A 17,970-nucleotide genomic window follows, 5' to 3' on the forward strand; every position below is an offset into this window, starting at 1 on the left:
GTTTCTTAGATACTTCCTTAGTTGAAGCAGCATCCCTGAAGTTGGGTGTCCCCTGGAGCAGAACAGTCGCACTGGTACCACCAGAAGCCCCAAATTTCACTGATGTGTGTGAGCTATAAGTAATACCTCTGTATATAGTGATTCTGTATGGTATACAGTATCATCAATATTTTGATCACGGAGTATCTCACAATACTATTCAGTACACAACACATTGGGTCATGTTCACAGAGCACAAATAGGGCTTTTACAGGGTCTGGAGAGGTGTAACCCCACATTTAGGTATACCGTACGTTAACTAACATAGAATTGTTTGCAGCATTAGTTTCCTCTATTTTCCCCACTTTACACACCTAATTCAGGGTCTGGACGGCAGTAACGCCATGTTATTGGAAACTAACGCAACGTTACACTACAATAACGGGACATTAATCCTACAGTATGCTAATGATTTACTGTACATGTACGTTGGTTTTGCATGTAATTAACTTTGTGGATGTGCATTAGCATTACCCTCAGGGCAAATAACGTCCCACTATGAGCCCTGATTTAAAGGAGCATTTTGGTTATGGCCCTTTGTTGTGTACTGTACATTATATGTGTGCTTTTTTATGTATAGAGCATCAGCCAAGTATACAGTGCTTTACAGGATGTATATCATAATATACTGCGTCATCATACAATATGCGTATTAAACAAAAGACCTTACAACTTAAACTAACTACTTTTAGCAGTTCTGACCATTGAACCCCAGGCAACTCTTGAATACCCTATTTGTTAGCGTCTGCACCTATTATTAATAACGTTACTTGTGGCTTCACAAAAGTAGTGGTACTGTGCCGGACCATCATATTCTACTTTTGTTTAACATGGGAAACATTTATTTTGTCTATAGTTTAGAAATATTGTTACAAAATTAGGCATAGAAAGAAGGGCAGAGAGGCCTCCTAAAATAAATGAATTTCCTTTAAATATACAGTGGTGCTATCGTTTGTCCATAAAAGGTATTAGTATTCGGAACCCCTAGTATCATTAGACTGTGACCTCTGCATCATATTTTAGTCTATGTTGCTAAGACGTGTGTGCTGGTCACGCCTGAAGCACAGAGCCACCAACCCACTGACGTACTGAAGCACAAGGCCACCAACCCACGGACGTACTGAAGCACAGAGCCACCAACCCACGGACGTACTGAAGCACAGAGCCACCAACCCACGGACGTACTGAAGCACAGAGCCACCAACCCACAGACGTACTGAAGCACAGAGCCACCAACCCACGGACGTACTAAAGCACAAGGCCACCAACCCACGGACGTACTGAAGCACAGAGCCACCAACCCACGGACGTACTGAAGCACAGAGCCACCAACCCACGGACGTACTGAAGCACAGAGCCACCAACCCACGGACGTACTGAAGCACAAGGCCACCAACCCACGGACGTACTGAAGCACAGAGCCACCAACCCACGGACGTACTGAAGCACAGAGCCACCAACCCACGGACGTACTGAAGCAGAGCCACCAACCCACGGACGTACTGAAGCACAGAGCCACCAACCCACGGACGTACTGAAGCACAGAGCCACCAACCCACGGACGTACTGAAGCACAGAGCCACCAACCCACAGACGTACTGAAGCACAGAGCCACCAACCCACTGATGTACTGAAGCACAGAGCCACCAACCCACGGACGTACTGAAGCACAGAGCCACAAACCCACGGACGTACTGAAGCACAGAGCCACCAACCCACGGACGTACTGAAGCACAGAGCCACCAACCCACAGACGTACTGAAGCACAGAGCCACCAACCCACGGACGTACTGAAGCACAGAGCCACCAACCCACGGACGTACTGAAGCACAGAGCCACCAACCCACAGACGTACTGAAGCACAGAGCCACCAACCCACTGACGTACTGAAGCACAGAGCCACCAACCCACGGACGTACTGAAGCACAGAGCCACCAACCCACGGACGTACTGAAGCACAGAGCCACCAACCCACAGATGTACTGAAGCACAGAGCCACCAACCCACTGACGTACTGAAGCACAGAGCCACCAACCCACGGACGTACTGAAGCACAGAGCCACAAACCCACGGACGTACTGAAGCACAGAGCCACCAACCCACGGACGTACTGAAGCACAGAGCCACCAACCCACGGACGTACTGAAGCACAGAGCCACCAACCCACGGACGTACTGAAGCACAGAGCCACCAACCCACTGACGTACTGAAGCACAGAGCCACCAACCCACTGACGTACTGAAGCACAGAGCCACCAACCCACGGACGTACTGAAGCACAGAGCCACCAACCCACAGACGTACTGAAGCACAGAGCCACCAACCCACTGACGTACTGAAGCACAGAGCCACAAACCCACGGACGTACTGAAGCACAGAGCCACCAACCCACAGACGTACTGAAGCACAGAACCACAAACCCACTGAAGGGATCACACAGGGAACTAGTGATGGGCGCAGAAGAGGAGCGGGGCAGTTTAGGGAGAGTGGGCTGCTGGGTTGGCCAGGGGGTTGGGTTTAAGCCCCTCAGGGCTGCATCCGGCACCCGAGCACCCTGCAAGCCTGGCAGTGATTATAGCTTTACCAGCCACAGAAGCGCCTTTGCAGCTGTTTTTCTTCTGTTAGATGAAGCCCACAGAGAATAAAGTCGCCTATTAAGTGTTAGAGGAGGAATTACTTGGCTCATGGGACAGTACACTGTGTGTGTCTTGTAGAGAGGTTGATACAGTAGCTACAGGAGAGAATATTTGCTGCAAAGTGGCATGCAATGTCTGTAACTGTTTTTTTTTTTTTTGTTAAACTTATATTTTTATTCAGATTTTTAAAATATAAATGGGAAGGGGAGAAGTACAGAAAGAAAAAAAAAAGGAGGGGAGGGGGGGAGGAAACAACCATTTTGTAACAAAAGTCTTAGTCATCAACAGTCACATTACATAGCGTACGACATTTTAGAAACAACATATCATACTCTCCTCAGTCCCAGCTCCGCTTTTCTATTAAAAATCATGTCCTTATCCCACATCCCAGGTTTCCCCAACTCTATCAAACTTTCTTGTGGTATAGTTCAGAAATGAGGTGTCTCTCCAATTGTTGGACTTCATTAGCCCTTCTAATAACGTCTCTTCTGGAGGGCCGAAGTGTCTTCTTCCACACTGCTGCTTCAGCGCATCTAGCCGCCGTTAGGATATGCAAAATCAATTTAACTGTATCCACGGGCTTAGCCAGAATAATTAAACCTGGATCTAGCGGCATCTTGATCCCTGTCACATCTTCTAACAATTTCAAAACTGTCCTCAAATATGTCTGCATTACTGGACAAAACAACTAAATATGCGCTAGATACCATATCTGTGCACAACCCCTCCAGCATCTGTCAGTAGGCTCCGGAAACATTTGCTTTAACCTTTTGGGGGTGTAATACAGCGTAACAGAATTTTATAAATATTCTCTATCGTTACTGTACATAGAGGGGTTTAACCTGCACTATCCCAAATAACTTCCCAGTCCCCTCTTGTTATTTCAGTCTGGAAGTCCTGAGCCCACTGATCCATATATTTATGGGCCGGGGTATCCTTTTGAGGGACTAAACCCTGGTAGAGCAATGAAATCAGACACTTTTGGTATTTTTTTGTTTTGCATAGATCTTCGAATTGTGTGGATATAGGAAATTCCTCCTCATAGAAACCCTGCCGAACAAAGTGTCGGACCTGTATATATTTGAACATCTCAGTTAGAGGTGGACCGTATTTTCTCATCACTTCCTCAAAAGACATCAACTTGTCTTATTCTCCCATCTCTAGAATCCCTCTATGTCTCCAGGTTTCAAAACCCTGGAAACAAGGCAGAAACCCTGGGTTACCCAACAGGGTCATAAGTCTGGATGGTGTTGACATAACTTTATATTTCTTTTTTGCCAGCAGCCAGATTTTCAGGGTGAATCCGATTACCATCGGGTCAGACTGTCACCCAGTACCAACCCCGGGGCTCGACCAAAGCAAAGAAGGCAGACTGACCGAGCTTGTTAATGAGCTCTCCAAGTCCAACCAAGCATAAGTCCCTCCCGGAGAGTGCCAATACACCATTTGTCTCAAATGAGAGGCTATATATTTTTTTTAAAATATTTGGTACTGCCAAACCACCTCCTTCCTTATGTAAGAAATCCGCTCCTGGGTTTGGCTGAAACCAATTCCTTACAGAGCTATGCAGTTTCTAGACAACTCCCCCTTGAATCTGCCATCAGTATCACCTGTGCTTGCAATCACAGCAGCTCTGTCTCTGTGCTCCGTCACTGGAGGAATTCCCTCACAGCCCTGTCCTTTGGCTCCCTGCCCTTCTTATACTGGGCTCTCCCTTTTCCTCATTGCTGAGCATAAACCAAGTGCTACTTGGATGTAACTGTGTTTGCCACAAGCTACCTGCCTTAGCCATTCCTTGTTCCAGTGGCCTACTGCATATCCTCCTTGCAGAAGCCTGCTTCCTGGTTCCTGTGGCCTGCTGCATATCCTCCTTGCAGAGGCCTGCTTCCTGGTTCCGGTGCTGAAGCGCTGGATCCCCAGTACTAACCCTTGGTGTTCCTAGGCCGGTCTGCTTACTCCAATTGCAGAGGCCTTCATCATGGGCCGCTCCCGTTCTTCACGCAGAGGACATTCCTATGCTGCAGCTTCTATGCTGAAGCACTACGTACCTGCCTTCCTGTTGCCAAACCCCAGCCTGGATATCATTAACCCTGGCTTCTCCAACCCTGACCCTGGCTTGTCCACGGATCACTCTGCCTTCTCCAATCCTGAACCGGCTATGTTTGGCCACTGAATCCGCACTCCAGACCTGACTCTGTGGCCTAAGGTTGGTGTATATGCATCTCCACCTCAGCCCCGCGGTCCGGTCCCAGTTTGTGGCGAGCACGTCCGTTACCCCTTAGACTAACATATTTGATCTGGCTACTCTCAGTTGTTTATGTTTCCAAATAAATTGCATAATTCGATTTTGAATTTCTTTTATATTTGTATGTGGGACAGATATTGGTAGTGTCTGGAAATAGTACAGAAGTCTGTGGAGGATATTCATCTTGACCGCAGTTATATGCCCTAACCAGGAGATACAATGGGAATTCCAGGCTTGTAGATCTTTTCTTTTATTTATATAGTTATATTTATATAGTGAGTTGTAGTCTCTAGTGAGGTGAATCCCCCGATATTTTAAATGGGTCTTTTTCCACTTGTAGTCAAAATGGCCTTTGAGAACCTCAACCTCCCTTTCAGTTAACGTTAAATTTAGCACTTCCGACTTTCCTACATTGACTTTATATCCTGATAGTTCTCAGAACCCACGGACGGTGGATTGTAAATTTCGGGAGAGACATCAGAGGGTTAGATATGGTTAGAATAACATCATCCGCAAAGAGTGATATTTTATGGCACTCATCTTTTATTTTAATCCCTTGTATATTTGGGGAAGTTCTGATTGTAGCCGCGAGAGGCTCGATTGTCAGGGCAAAAAGTAGAGGAGAGTTCAGCCTCCAATGGAATGATCGAGTGCACGGAGCTTCCTCAGCCTGCGTGCATCTGCGTTGACGTCGCTCGCGCACGCCCCCTGTAACTGTTTATTAAATCTGATGAGGCTTTGACCACCCCCAAAGCGAAATAATGACAAAAGTGCAGTGTGACCCACATAGTTAACCCATTAGCAGCTCTTGGGACCTAATTCATTATGTTCTGAACTGTGATTGGCTGCTTAATGTCTCTTTATATCACACTTATGCAGTGTATTTGAGTTTCTGTATTTTCAAAGAATTTAAAATCCAAGCATAAGGCCACAAACAGCTACGAGTGACATCCCTATAGCAACCACCTACGGTACTCTGTTCTGAGGAACGGCCATTTTGAAAAGTTGCAGTACCTCAAACTTTACAGCAAACTCTCTGTCATAAAAAGTACCATGAACCCAATGTCAGAATATGCATTAAACAAATGGATTCTAAACCATGGTCCTTTGCTTCTGATAATATTTTTTTTTTAAATTCTTATATACTGCTGCACTGTTGTGTACATTGCATTTTTTCAGGCAGAAGTCCAACTCCCTGCCATGGCGCTGCGGGTAGGTAGAGTGATAAACAAGTTTCTTATAATTTCTGGTGGTACTTACACTTAGGGTGGCCAGGTGTCCAGTACTGAATCGGACTGTCCTGTATTTGGACACTGTCCAGTAAAAAATTAGGTAATACTGGATATGAATGTGTATTACCACTCTGGACATAGTGACCTGACAGGCTTGGGAGGGCTCATGATTTGCCTGATTGGTTGCTGCTGGGTGGTGTGGGAGTGGGGCTAAGGAGAGGGGAAACAGCATGGATCGGAGAGAGGTGTGTATGTGTCTCTTGAGTGCGTTGTAGCTTTCACCATTGTGTCCAGTATTTTTGGAGATGCCACCTGGCAACCCTACTTACACGATGGAGGACTAAATAACAAATTTATACATAAGAGCAGGGCTACCGACAGGGGGGGACAGACCGGCAAGGGGCCCGGCCCCCCTGCCGGCATCCCTGCCGTTCTCTCTGTGCAGGCAAACCGGGCTCTCCCATTTCCTGGGCCCCTCCCATCTATCCCTCACCTCCTGTAGGCAAGATGGGCCATCCCATTTCCTGGCTACCACCCCCTGGTACCAACCAACTGTCCCTGCCTCCACGGGCCTGCTGGGCTCTGCCTTGTACTGGCCGTGCTGCTCCAGCAGGCCCATCCAAGGGTCCCAGGTAAGCCCACATGATCTAGGCCCCACTTATACCACCCTTCCAGGCACCTTACCCTCCCCAACGGGGAGTGTGCTTGTTTGTGTGTTTGGAGAGGGGGGCTTAGTGTGTGTGCGTATATTGGGGAGGGGGGTTATGGAGTATGGGGAGGGGGGAGAAATACATGAGGGTGAGAGGGGTGGGGGAAGGAAAGGGGGTCGGGGGAGAGTGAAGAGGTGTGTGAGAAGGGGGAGTGTAAGAGAAAAAAGGGGTGGTTCTCGCAAGGCCGCCGATACATTGATGGGGGGCCACGGTGTAAACGTTAGTCTTGGGTCCTGGGAAAGCAGTCTACGGCCCTGCATAGGAGGCCTAGAGTGTTCAAGGTAACTGTCTGTGACCCGCAAATTCACATACTTCTTGGGGTACAGGAACATTATATGTTTTTATTTTACAATGATTTACAGCTATCCGTCAAATATTGTTTTTGGCAAACGTAAAAACTGTGCGAGAGTTCCAGTTGAGAGTATTGGTCCTTTAGCAATATATAGGTGTCTGTTTATCGAGGCTTCTCCGCTGCAAAACTGGAGCAATTATACTGCAACTTATTTACTATAATCAAGGAAAAAGATTCCCTCAGAAACCAATAGGATTTACATCTTTACATGTTGTGTAGTATTTTTGCCCTCACTTTGCAGTCAGGAGACTTTGATAAAATGACCCTCATAGTTGAGCAATATTTTGAAAACCCTATATACTTGCACTCATATACCAGTTCAGTAAACAAGTACAGAAAGCATGTAGACTATGTACGTTTTTGTATAGTGGTTATTTTTCACTCTGGCTTTTCTGTATATAAGGATTTACTAGAGAGGAAACGTGGTTTGGAAAGCTCCACAAGTGAGAGCGAAGTTGTAAAACAAAAGCAGCCTTTTTGGTGTCCGCTGAATTTGTTACTTATGAGTAAAAAATGGAAATCCGTATAATATTACAGGGGAACCAACGTGGTAAGTAGCTGTTTGACTGCAGAACATTGTAAAGAATACATGAACATTTTAGGGTTTATGTTGCTACACTACGTTAATTGGCCCTGGGAACTTCACTGAAGGGGAACAAAGTTTTCAAAGTTGCGGCCTCCAATTCCCAGTTATGTCCCCTTGCATGCATTTGTGTTCCTAATAGTGAATGCACCTGACATAATAGACACAAGCATCTCAAAACATTGGGCTCATTTACCAAAGTCTCCCTGCTGTAAAACAGGGTACAATTAGTCCAAAAACTGCCCACCATATATTTTCAAAGAACAAATGACGTTTTTGATGACGTTTTTATGGCTCGTTTTTTTTGCTGGGATACTTGAGAAATAAGGGTAAGTTACCCATCTACCTGAAAAGTTCCTCACTCCTACCACATGCAGCACTTATCATCTGAGATCTGACTCCAAAAGACTGTTCATGGTCCCAAGGCTCAGCAAAGTATCTGGCAGCTCCTCCTCCTCTTACCGTGCACCCCAAAACTGGAACAATCTACCGGAGACTCTCTCAGCCGCCACCAGTCAAGTTCTTTCAAACTAAAGCTGTCTCACATTTTAATCTGGTCTGTAACTGTTACATACGTCTATAATATATATTATCTCTAACTGAGCATGCAATGTCTTGTATATAATGTATACCCTGGTCACTCATGTAATTGTATTTATAACCATGTATTATTTGTCTTAACTATGCCCAGGACATACTTGAAAACGAGAGGTAACTGTCAATGTATTACTTCCTGGTAAAACATTTGATAAATAAATGATACCCATGGTGTCCGACTCTAAAAGACCACAATTAATAATATGAATTGATGTCTCCATATACAAGATGTGTTCAGATCACTACCTTATTTAATGTACATGGCCTACGCTGGGAAATCCAAAGCAAAGCGAGAAGGAGCGGCTCAGTGAGTAAAGACACTATCTTCACTGGCACTGAGTGTGAAGCAGGGGAACCTGGTTCAATTCCCGGTGTCGGCTTCCTGTGACCTTGGGCATGTCACTTTATCTCCCTGTGCCACAGGCACCAAAAAAAAACATAGATTGTAAGCTCCACGGGGCAGGGACTGTGTCTGCAAAATGCCTCTAAGCGCTACGTAAAAACTAGCAGCGCTATAGAATAACAAACAATATATAATTTGCTAAGCCTTCTAGCATTGCACTCTGAGACATGTCTGCAGACAGCAAACTAGGAGTGAAACCAGGGGAGGGTGCTATCCAAGAATCAGCTGCAGCATACTCCCCGCCTGCAATCACACTTTGCAGATTGGACATTCAGCCATGCTCATCACATTGAAAGGACATTATCAGCATGCAATACTTACCATGTCATAAACATTTAGTATGACGGGTTCATTGGCCATTGTGAGTCTCGGCTGCTCCTTTTTGCTCTCACAGGCTTTTAAGTCCCATCGAATCAATGCTGCAATTAGCTCCTGTTAGTAGGGATGCTTTCATCCTAGGATTTCTAGACAAACAGGTCTGGGGTCTCCATTGCCAAAGTTACACGTAAAATGGGTTTCTGTCTCACACTCCAGCTCATGGGTGAAGCTGGATGCAACCTCAGTTCAAGCATAGGGCAACCATCAACCCCAATCTACAGAGGGGAATGTAATACTCAAGAATGCATTACATAGAATAGGAATATGACAAGTTAATCATGATTTCTTTAATAATACAGGTACTAGGGAATCTGCTGCAATAGATTTGCCATATACACGCCAATGACCTTTACACTGTTTAAGGTTAGCTCAGCATCCATAAACATGCGGTCTCCAATGGATCTCCCATTCTCCAATCCACTTACAAGCAGTTGTGAAAAATACTGGGCTGTATGCCTCTCCGTTTTTGTGCATTAAACAGCTGCCTGCAGATCTGTAGGGCATAGATTGCAGTGAGGATGTTTTCTTGTGCAAAGCAAGGAGCGTATTAAATCAGATGATCTTCCCTGTGGTTTTTGTCCCGTGTATCTGCGCTGCTGGGAATGCTCACTGTTTAAAGGGTAATCGGAGAAAGACCGGACTGATACGGTTCAATATGCAAAGAGAAATCTCAAGATGCTGGAAGAGAGAATAATGAGGACCAAACTCCTCCTGTCTCCGCTCGTCCTGCAACAGACCTGGGAACAGCGTTTGCATCGGCTCCTGGTTTCTGGAAAAGCAATATGACCGTGGTGCTGATATAGTGCAGACTATGTAGTATCCATAAAAAAAAAAGGGGGACAGGGTGAGCTCATCTAAATAGGAGGTGGAGCCCTGGCTCCCTTCCAACTGCTCCCAAGCAGATCTGAATGGAAGCTGCAGGGAGGCTAGTTACATCATACACCATATCCAGGTCTCCAGAGACAGAGGAGGGACCATGAATACTGCATGCGAACCATTCATGGACAATAATAGAGATCCCCCCCCCCCCCTTGTTTTACATCAAGCACAAGGAATTCCCCAGTGTTACATGCTTGCAGCACTTTATTCTAGCAGTAACGAGAATAATTATTTCATTAACCCCTATGTTGCCAGTGGGGCCAGCAATGCATTGCTGACCTCTCTGGCAGTGAAGGGGTCGAAGAAAGAGAAAAAGATGAAACAATGAAAAAAAGCAATAGCTAATGCCCGATTTTAAAAGCGACTGCTTTTGTTAAATAAGGGTTAAAATCTGCTTACATCACATTTTTTAAAAGATGTATTCTATATGTTTTTGCATAGTGTGTGTGTGTGTGTGTGTGTGTGTGTGTGTGTGTGTGTGTGTGTGTGTGTGTGTATATATATATATATATATATATATATATATATATATATATATATATATATATATATATCAAAAGACAATTTCACTGACAAAAGAGAAAGAAGTTTCACTTAAAATGCGCGTGCCCCTCCCCCCTTTTTTTTGTATTGGTGCGTTCATTTGTTCTATTGTTTTTGTCATTGTACTTAATGTAGCTAATGTTCACCACTGTATGACACACTGTGTAAAATGTTAGTGCTTAATAGATAAACAATAAAAATAAAAATGATCTTAGCAGTAGTTAAAGCTGAACAGATGCAATTGGATTTCACATAATTAGTAATACATTAAAAAAGAGGCAAAGTGTAAAATGAAGAAATTACAACATAGGTAGGGCTGAGTTTGGAGAAGTTGGGCTAGATTATTAGTGGTAGAAATATTAATAAAAGGCTCTCTCTAGGAGGTGGGTTTTAGAAAAAGATAAAGATTGGGTCCCAGGTGATTAGAGCTATGCAGATTGTCCCGGAGATGCTGCAAGAAGGAATGCTTTCAGACCGGATAGAGTTGTACACACAGGTGCAATGAAGAAGAGATATGATTGGGCAGAAGAAAGGGTATAGCAAGAGACTGAACATAAGATAAATAGGGAGGTGTGCAAGTCTTGAAGGACAGAAGAATCTCAAGTATGGAACACTAGCAAAACCCGATGCCTCCAGAAATGCTGCTTTAGTGCTGAACGCCAAAGGAGGAAATGACGCTCTACAGCAGATTTCATACACTACAAATTCGCTTTCTTTCTTTTTTCTGCCTACAATGCTGCCCTATCCCTTTCTAAACAAAACTACTTCTATTTCCTCATATCTACAATGTCCTCCAATCCACAACGCCTGTTTTTCACTTTCAACTCTTTCCTTCACCCACTTAACTGCTCAAGACCTCACTAACTACTTGAAAGATAAAGTCAATGGTATTCGACATGATATAGCATTTTGTCCAGTCCTATCTACACAAAACCACTCCCAACATGCTCTCAAAGCAATTCTCAGCTCCTATCTGGTTACTGAGGAGAAAATCTCCCGTCTCCTCTCCTCATCCCCATCTACAACCTGCACTCTTGATCCAAACCCCTCATATATCCTGCACCGCAATTATTCCTATACTAACTCACCTTCAACCTCTTCATGAACACAGGCTCATTTCTTTCAACCTTCGAGCATGCTTCTATCACACCCATTCTGAAAAAAAATATTCTCTCAATAGTGCATCCCCTTCCAGTAACCATCTCCCTTCTGCCATTTGCATCCAAACTTCTTGAACAACTAATTTATAACCGCAACCTGGACTTTCTCTCTTCTAACCCTCTCCTTGACACACTCCTGTCTGGATTCCGTACTAAACACTCCAGAGACTGCTCTGCCTTAACAAAAGTCACGAATTACCTACTCAAGGCCAAATCTGTGACAATACTGACAGCAGTACACACAGAAGCAGATGGATACCCTCCGCAACTAACCGGAAGCAACCCCCACCCCTCCAATAATACACAAGGCAGTAGCAAGTCGCACCCAGGCGCTGTGGTGGAACTTGCAGAGAGAACTGTACCAGGAAAAAAGGGATCCAGAAGCAAGTGACAAAGTGAGAATATGACGTAAGGGGGAGGTCTGACATAACAGCACTTGGATCTAAGCCGCCATTTTGAGTCAGCATCCATCTTAGGTGCCTGATATTGTCTATTGTCTGTATGAAAGTTGGTATGGAAGTTAGTTTAAAAGACATTTTTTTTCTGCTGAAGTTCCAATTGATATTGAGCGGTTCAGCTAAGCCACAAAACCTTGGAGAAGAGCAAAGTGCCAATGTTATGAAAATAAGAGACAGATAGGCACTTTCTCGCATTCCGAGGGAGGTGCCCATGTAGTTCCGTATGTAGAGAAAAGGTCAACGGCTTGTATAAGGAATATTAGCTGAGTCATTTCATTTCCTTTATGTATCCCATAATAATGCTTTAACTCAATGTGTTCATATTCATATTTTGTTTACGTAGTGACGACACGCAACCTCGTATAGGGGGCGTGGGCTTAGTATTTTGTGTATAAATAAGGCCTGTATGCCACCATGTCGTTGGGGGAGTTTTATTTTGAAACTCTCCTCTGCGTGTGCACCGTACACTGCAATAAACTTATTTGTCATTTTGCAAAACATATCCTCAGACTTGTGTTTTTTATTCACAACTTTCACAGATGGCGCCCGAATAGGGACCCAAAAATACCGGAAGCTGAGCACCTGAAAAAAACACTCCTCGGTCACTCAAATCTGAGCGCTCGTAAGAATCAAGGTAAAAGGCACCTTTTGAGGAAAGCCTGAGTTTAAAAAGTTGTTTTGAGTGGTATGAAGAGAGATGTGTTTTGAAGGGTGTCTCAATCTGTGTTGATGGGTTTACCTAGCAGTTTCAAATAAGTTTATTTGTCTGTTCCTGTATCCATTTTAAAGTGTTATAGATGATAAGTTTTATTGGGATTAAGGTGAGAGTCCCGTTAAAAGTTTTGGTGTTTTGGTGATGAAGGTGAGTGTTTGTATGCTTAAGGATTTGTTTTTCAGACTGTCCTGGGTTGTGATAAATATTTTTGTTGTCTGAGCAGGAAGGGTCCCTGATTGTACATTTGCTCTGTTTTGTCATTAACATACCAAGTGAGTTTATTTATGGATATCTGTTTAGAAGGTCTTATCTGTATCCATGTTATAAAAGTATAAGGTTTATCAGGACTGGGTTGAACCCGCTTAAATAAAATAAGTATTTTCTTGGGTATAGTTATGGTGAAAAAATCAGAACAATAACATGCCAAAAGTGCGCTGATTATTGTATCAGGAGTATTGTACAGGTCAATTAAATGTGATTACTGTAACAGGAGAATAATGGGAAACCAAAGTTCTCAAAATTTGCCATTAGAGGTTGTGTGTCTGCAGACAAAAATAATAAATAATGGATACAGAGAACAAGAAGAGACAATATAAATATGTTTTGTTGGCCAATAAAAATACACATGCAAGTTCAATGAAAATACACATGCAAGTCCCAGTGAAAAACATGCCACCCCAATGAAAAAAGTTTTTTGCAATAAATTACTATGGAAGGAAGCGTGAACCTATGGGCAGCCGCACCGGTTTTCTTATTCGTAAGAATGCGAACACAAGGGCTCATAGTGGAACCATCTAACTTTCAGTAATCCCTGTGTGTCTGTGGCAGTATAAATCTTTGGATTTTATGAGGTTTTTGTGGCTAAAGTTAGGCATGGCAGGCCCGGCTGGCGGACGCCGCAGAAATCAGGTGTGAACTTATAAGCTTCTCCTTCCATTTCCCCACATGCAATAAGTGGTTATAAATCATTTCCTGATATAAACTCAAGTTTCGATGCCGGCAAGTAAAATTGTTGTGCCCTTAATGGAGAGTGGCTAGATGGATTTGATACCCTAATGAATTTTTCCTGAATGATTACCTGTGTGAAAGATAAACCATGCTAAGTATCACCTGTGTGCACAAATCACCATCCAAGAACTTGCAAGTACGTAAAAAAAACATGAATATTATTTGCTCACAATGAAATCAAAAGTCTGCAAGAAAGAGAATCAAAATCGCAGCAGCACAGATCGTGCCCCCACCTTTTTCTCCAGCGCGAGGAATGTGCTAAGATACGAAAGCTAACTCAAAAGCTACGGAGCATTAGAGTAGTTTTAAATTCAGGTTATTTATGAGAATAAAGAAAGAGAAGGGAACTTTTATTAATTTAGTTGCAGGATGAAATTGTGTGGTAATAGGGGAGAAATGTTTTTCTTTTATTTGTTCGTTATTTTTGTGATGTTGTTTGGCTGTGTATGAGAGAAGTTTTTTGTATTGTGTGTGTTCTGTATTGTGTGTAACCAGTAAAAACACATTTCAATTTTATTTCTATGGATATGTTCTAGGATATGTTTGGGAATATTTTGTGTTTAAAAATGCGGGTAAAAGCTCACAAGCATTGTTTGAAGTATATATTGTATTGTATGTTTTTATGTATATAACGCCATTAATATGCACAGCGCTTCACAGGAGTGGTGCACGTCGTAATCATATAGGTATCAAATGGTAAAGGTAAGAGGTCATTGAATAAGTGATCCAGACATAAAAGTAACATTAAGGAAGAGAAGTCCCTGCTCTGAGGAGCCTACAATCTAATTGGTAGGTAGGGAGAGCATACAGAAAGAGTAGGATTTGATTAGAAGCCAGGAGAGGAATTTCAGGAGGGGAAACGCAGAATTAGAGTTTAAAGAGTAGAGTGATTCTGGCAGCAGCGTTTGGGATACATAGTAGGGAAGACAGGTGAAAGTCAGGAAGGCAGGATAGCAGGGGATTACAGTTATCAAGATGGGAGAGAATAAGGGTCTGAATCAGGGTTTTTAACAGTTGAACAACAGAGGAACAGGTGTATCTTTGTGATATTGTGGAGGAAAAAGCGACAGTTATAGAAATTGTTTGAATGAAAGAGGAGAATATGAGAGAGGAGCAGGGAGTGACCCCTAAGCAGCGTGCTTGGGCTACTGGATGGAAGATTCAAGAGTAATGTGGAAGGAGATAATAGGGTCAGGTTTGGGAGGAAGTATGAGGAACTCTGTTTTTGCCGTGTTAAGTTTAAGGCAAAAGAGGGCCTTCCAAGATGAGATAACAGAAGGACATTCAGAAACTTAGGTTTGTATGGCAGGTGTAAGGTCAGGGGTTGAAAAGTAAATGAGGGTGTCGTCAGCATAGTGGTGATATTTAAACCCAAGAGACGTCATTAGGTCACATAGAGAGAGTGTGTACAGAGAAAAGAGAAGAGTGTGGTCCACAGAGGCAAATGCTTCAGAGAGGTGGAGTAGTGTAATGACCTCTGTCTTGGGCAGCATATAGGTCATCAGTTATTTTAGTGAGAATTGTCTCTGTGGAGGGAGCAGTGCAAAAGTCAGATTGTAGAGGGTTAAGGAGAGAATGGGTGTTGAGAAAATGGAGCAAGCAAGAGAATACAAGACAAGTTCAGTAGTCAAAGTAGAAAGACAGATAGGGTCAAGCTTGCTATTTTTGAGTCATGGTATAACTATTACATGTTTTAAGGAGAATGGAAATGTAGCAGATAAGAGGGAGAAGAGGAGATCAACAGTGATGGTGACATTCTCTTCTGATACAGTGGAAAAAGAGTCAAGGAAAGCAGGAAAAGAGTAGGAAGCAAAGTAGGATAGGAGGAAACAGAGGGAATGTTCTGGTGTATGGATTCAACCTCTTTCTTAAAATAGTCAGCAAAAGTCCTGAGGTGAGATGAAGGAAGAGTTTGTGGGGGTTAGACTTGTGAGTGTTGATTAATGGAGAGAAATAGGTTTGTGTAGCTTGAGAAAGGACAGGATAGCATAAATTTGTAGTTAATGAAGTAAGTGAAAATATGAAAGTTCAAACAGAAGGTTTTAAAAAGAACTGAGTGGAGGGAGATAGCATGAGCGTGTGGGAGCTATTTGTGTGTTAAAAAGTTATATAAACCTCAGCTATATAAAAGCCCGTTGGTTAATTTTTGAGAGGCCATAAAAATGTAGTTCTTAGGGATCTGGATAAAGCTCCATGTATTTAAACTTTAAGCAAAAGTTCCAATCCAATAATTATTATTTTTCAGGAAGAAGCCGTGGTGTGGCGTTATCTTATCTGTTCAGGGTCAATTGGCGAAACGCCCAGAAACAAAATGGCTTTTTGCCCGGGAACAAGTCTTATAAAATTATTTTTTGTCTTTAGTCAGATGAATATACAGAGTGTCTTTAAAATTATAAAGCTGACCGTGTGCTCAGCACAGTGCAAAGAGATTATATAAAGCAAGACATTAGTGTGAACTCTTATACAAAATCATTTGTCTATTAACTGAATATGTGATGTATGTTATAACTTTTAACCATTTATTTTTTCCAAAGGTGCCCGTAAGCAGTGGTTATTGTCAAAATTGCTGTGTAATCTAGAATGGGTTTGCCAGGAAAGGGTGAATTTGGGCGTCACCTCTCATTTGTGGGTGTGTCTTGTGCATAGAGTTAAATACAGGGGATACATAGTTGCAAAAGCAGTTACATAAGTGAATAGGGTATGCATTATATACAAGGCATTTCATTTTTATTTTTTAGCAGAACAGTTACAGTGGAGCATTTGGGGTAAAAACCAGATAGGGATTGGCTAGGGAAATTTGTATGGGTGAAATAATTGCTTAATTGGGGGCGAATATTTTTCCATGACTGTGGATAGTATTGGGAGAAGAGAGATTGGCCTGTAGTTTGAGACAGTATTTTTTGTCCCCACTTTTGAAGATTGAGACAAACTCTGGCAGTTTCCCAGGTCTTAGGGATATGGCCTGCAGACAGGATAGAATTAATTATGGAAGCAAGTGGTTTGGCAAGGGATGAGGCCCCAAAGTTTCAGGAACTTAGATTGTATCAAAGTCAGGTTCACATTGGCTACTTAGTTTTAATTTGAGGAACATTAATAGGGAATACCTCTGTCTATATGCGGATGCTAAGACAGGAGTAAACACATTGATACAAGAATTTATTCCTAGGTATAAATTATCTCCCTGTGAGACACTTATGGGATGACTTATGACTATCAGCAGTCCAAAGGAACAAATTAAGGACCATGTTATTGGTAATAAAACAATAAGTTTTATGCAACTAATACATTTTTTGAGTCTCTCTAGGCAAAGTTGAAAGTGCACCTACTCGAGATGGGGTTAATAGTCACATATTTCCTGCGCAAGCATGCTCTTCATCCAAGTGAAAAAGCCTAAAGTAACCACCACTACAGCAATTAAAGTGGCAGAGTTCTTTTCCTCGACCCAAAGCTCGTCCAGCTCCACCAAACGTTCCAGCTCCACCAAAGACCAAAATCACCTAAAGCACAGCCGCAGCAAGTTAACGTCTTGCCGAGTCAAAACTCTAACCGTTAACCAACGAGGAAAATAAGACACCAGGCTAAGGCCCGGTTTTATCAGAACATTTCATTTTTTCAGAGACTCAATATTTTTATTCTTTAGAGTGTGTTTAAGTTAGAAATTTAAGGTGTATGTACAATTGAATAGTCTGTGACAAGGCTACTAAAAGCTCAAAACAGAGAGATACAAAATGTATATAAAAAATAGTTAATAGTGATGTGGACAACTGAGGAAAACTGTGAGGGAGAATGAAAACGTGGGTGTCAATAAATGTTGCTTGAAGAGGTGACCAGGGACAGCATGAGGCAAGATCGGAGCTCCAATGGACACCGCTACCTGGGATGCATATAAACCGGAGACAAAAATGTAAATACCTCCGTGAATCCCTCTTGTAGCTCTCCGTTTTCAATGCCTCAGTCCAGCAAGCAGCATCGGCGTCATTCGTCTCTAATTCAGCTGCATCTCCTCACACAAACTCTCTGGAGCTCCCGAGTG

The 17,970-nt window shown here is 43.0% G+C and overlaps 1 protein-coding gene across 1 annotated transcript in view; it reads right to left on the bottom strand.

Moving 5' to 3' along the window:
- Positions 1 to 10,054, bottom strand: part of LOC142502761 (deubiquitinase DESI2-like) — a 38,678-nt gene extending 28,624 nt beyond the window's left edge. The window contains exon 1 of the mRNA XM_075614198.1: positions 9,118 to 10,054. Within this exon, the coding sequence (XP_075470313.1) occupies positions 9,118 to 9,156 (39 nt within the window). The 5' untranslated portion in view covers positions 9,157 to 10,054. The remainder of the gene's footprint in view (positions 1 to 9,117) is intronic.
- Positions 10,055 to 17,970: the final 7,916 nt, after the last annotated feature.

Source organism: Ascaphus truei, chromosome 9, assembly GCF_040206685.1.
Source record: "Ascaphus truei isolate aAscTru1 chromosome 9, aAscTru1.hap1, whole genome shotgun sequence".
NCBI lineage: Eukaryota > Metazoa > Chordata > Amphibia > Anura > Ascaphidae > Ascaphus > Ascaphus truei.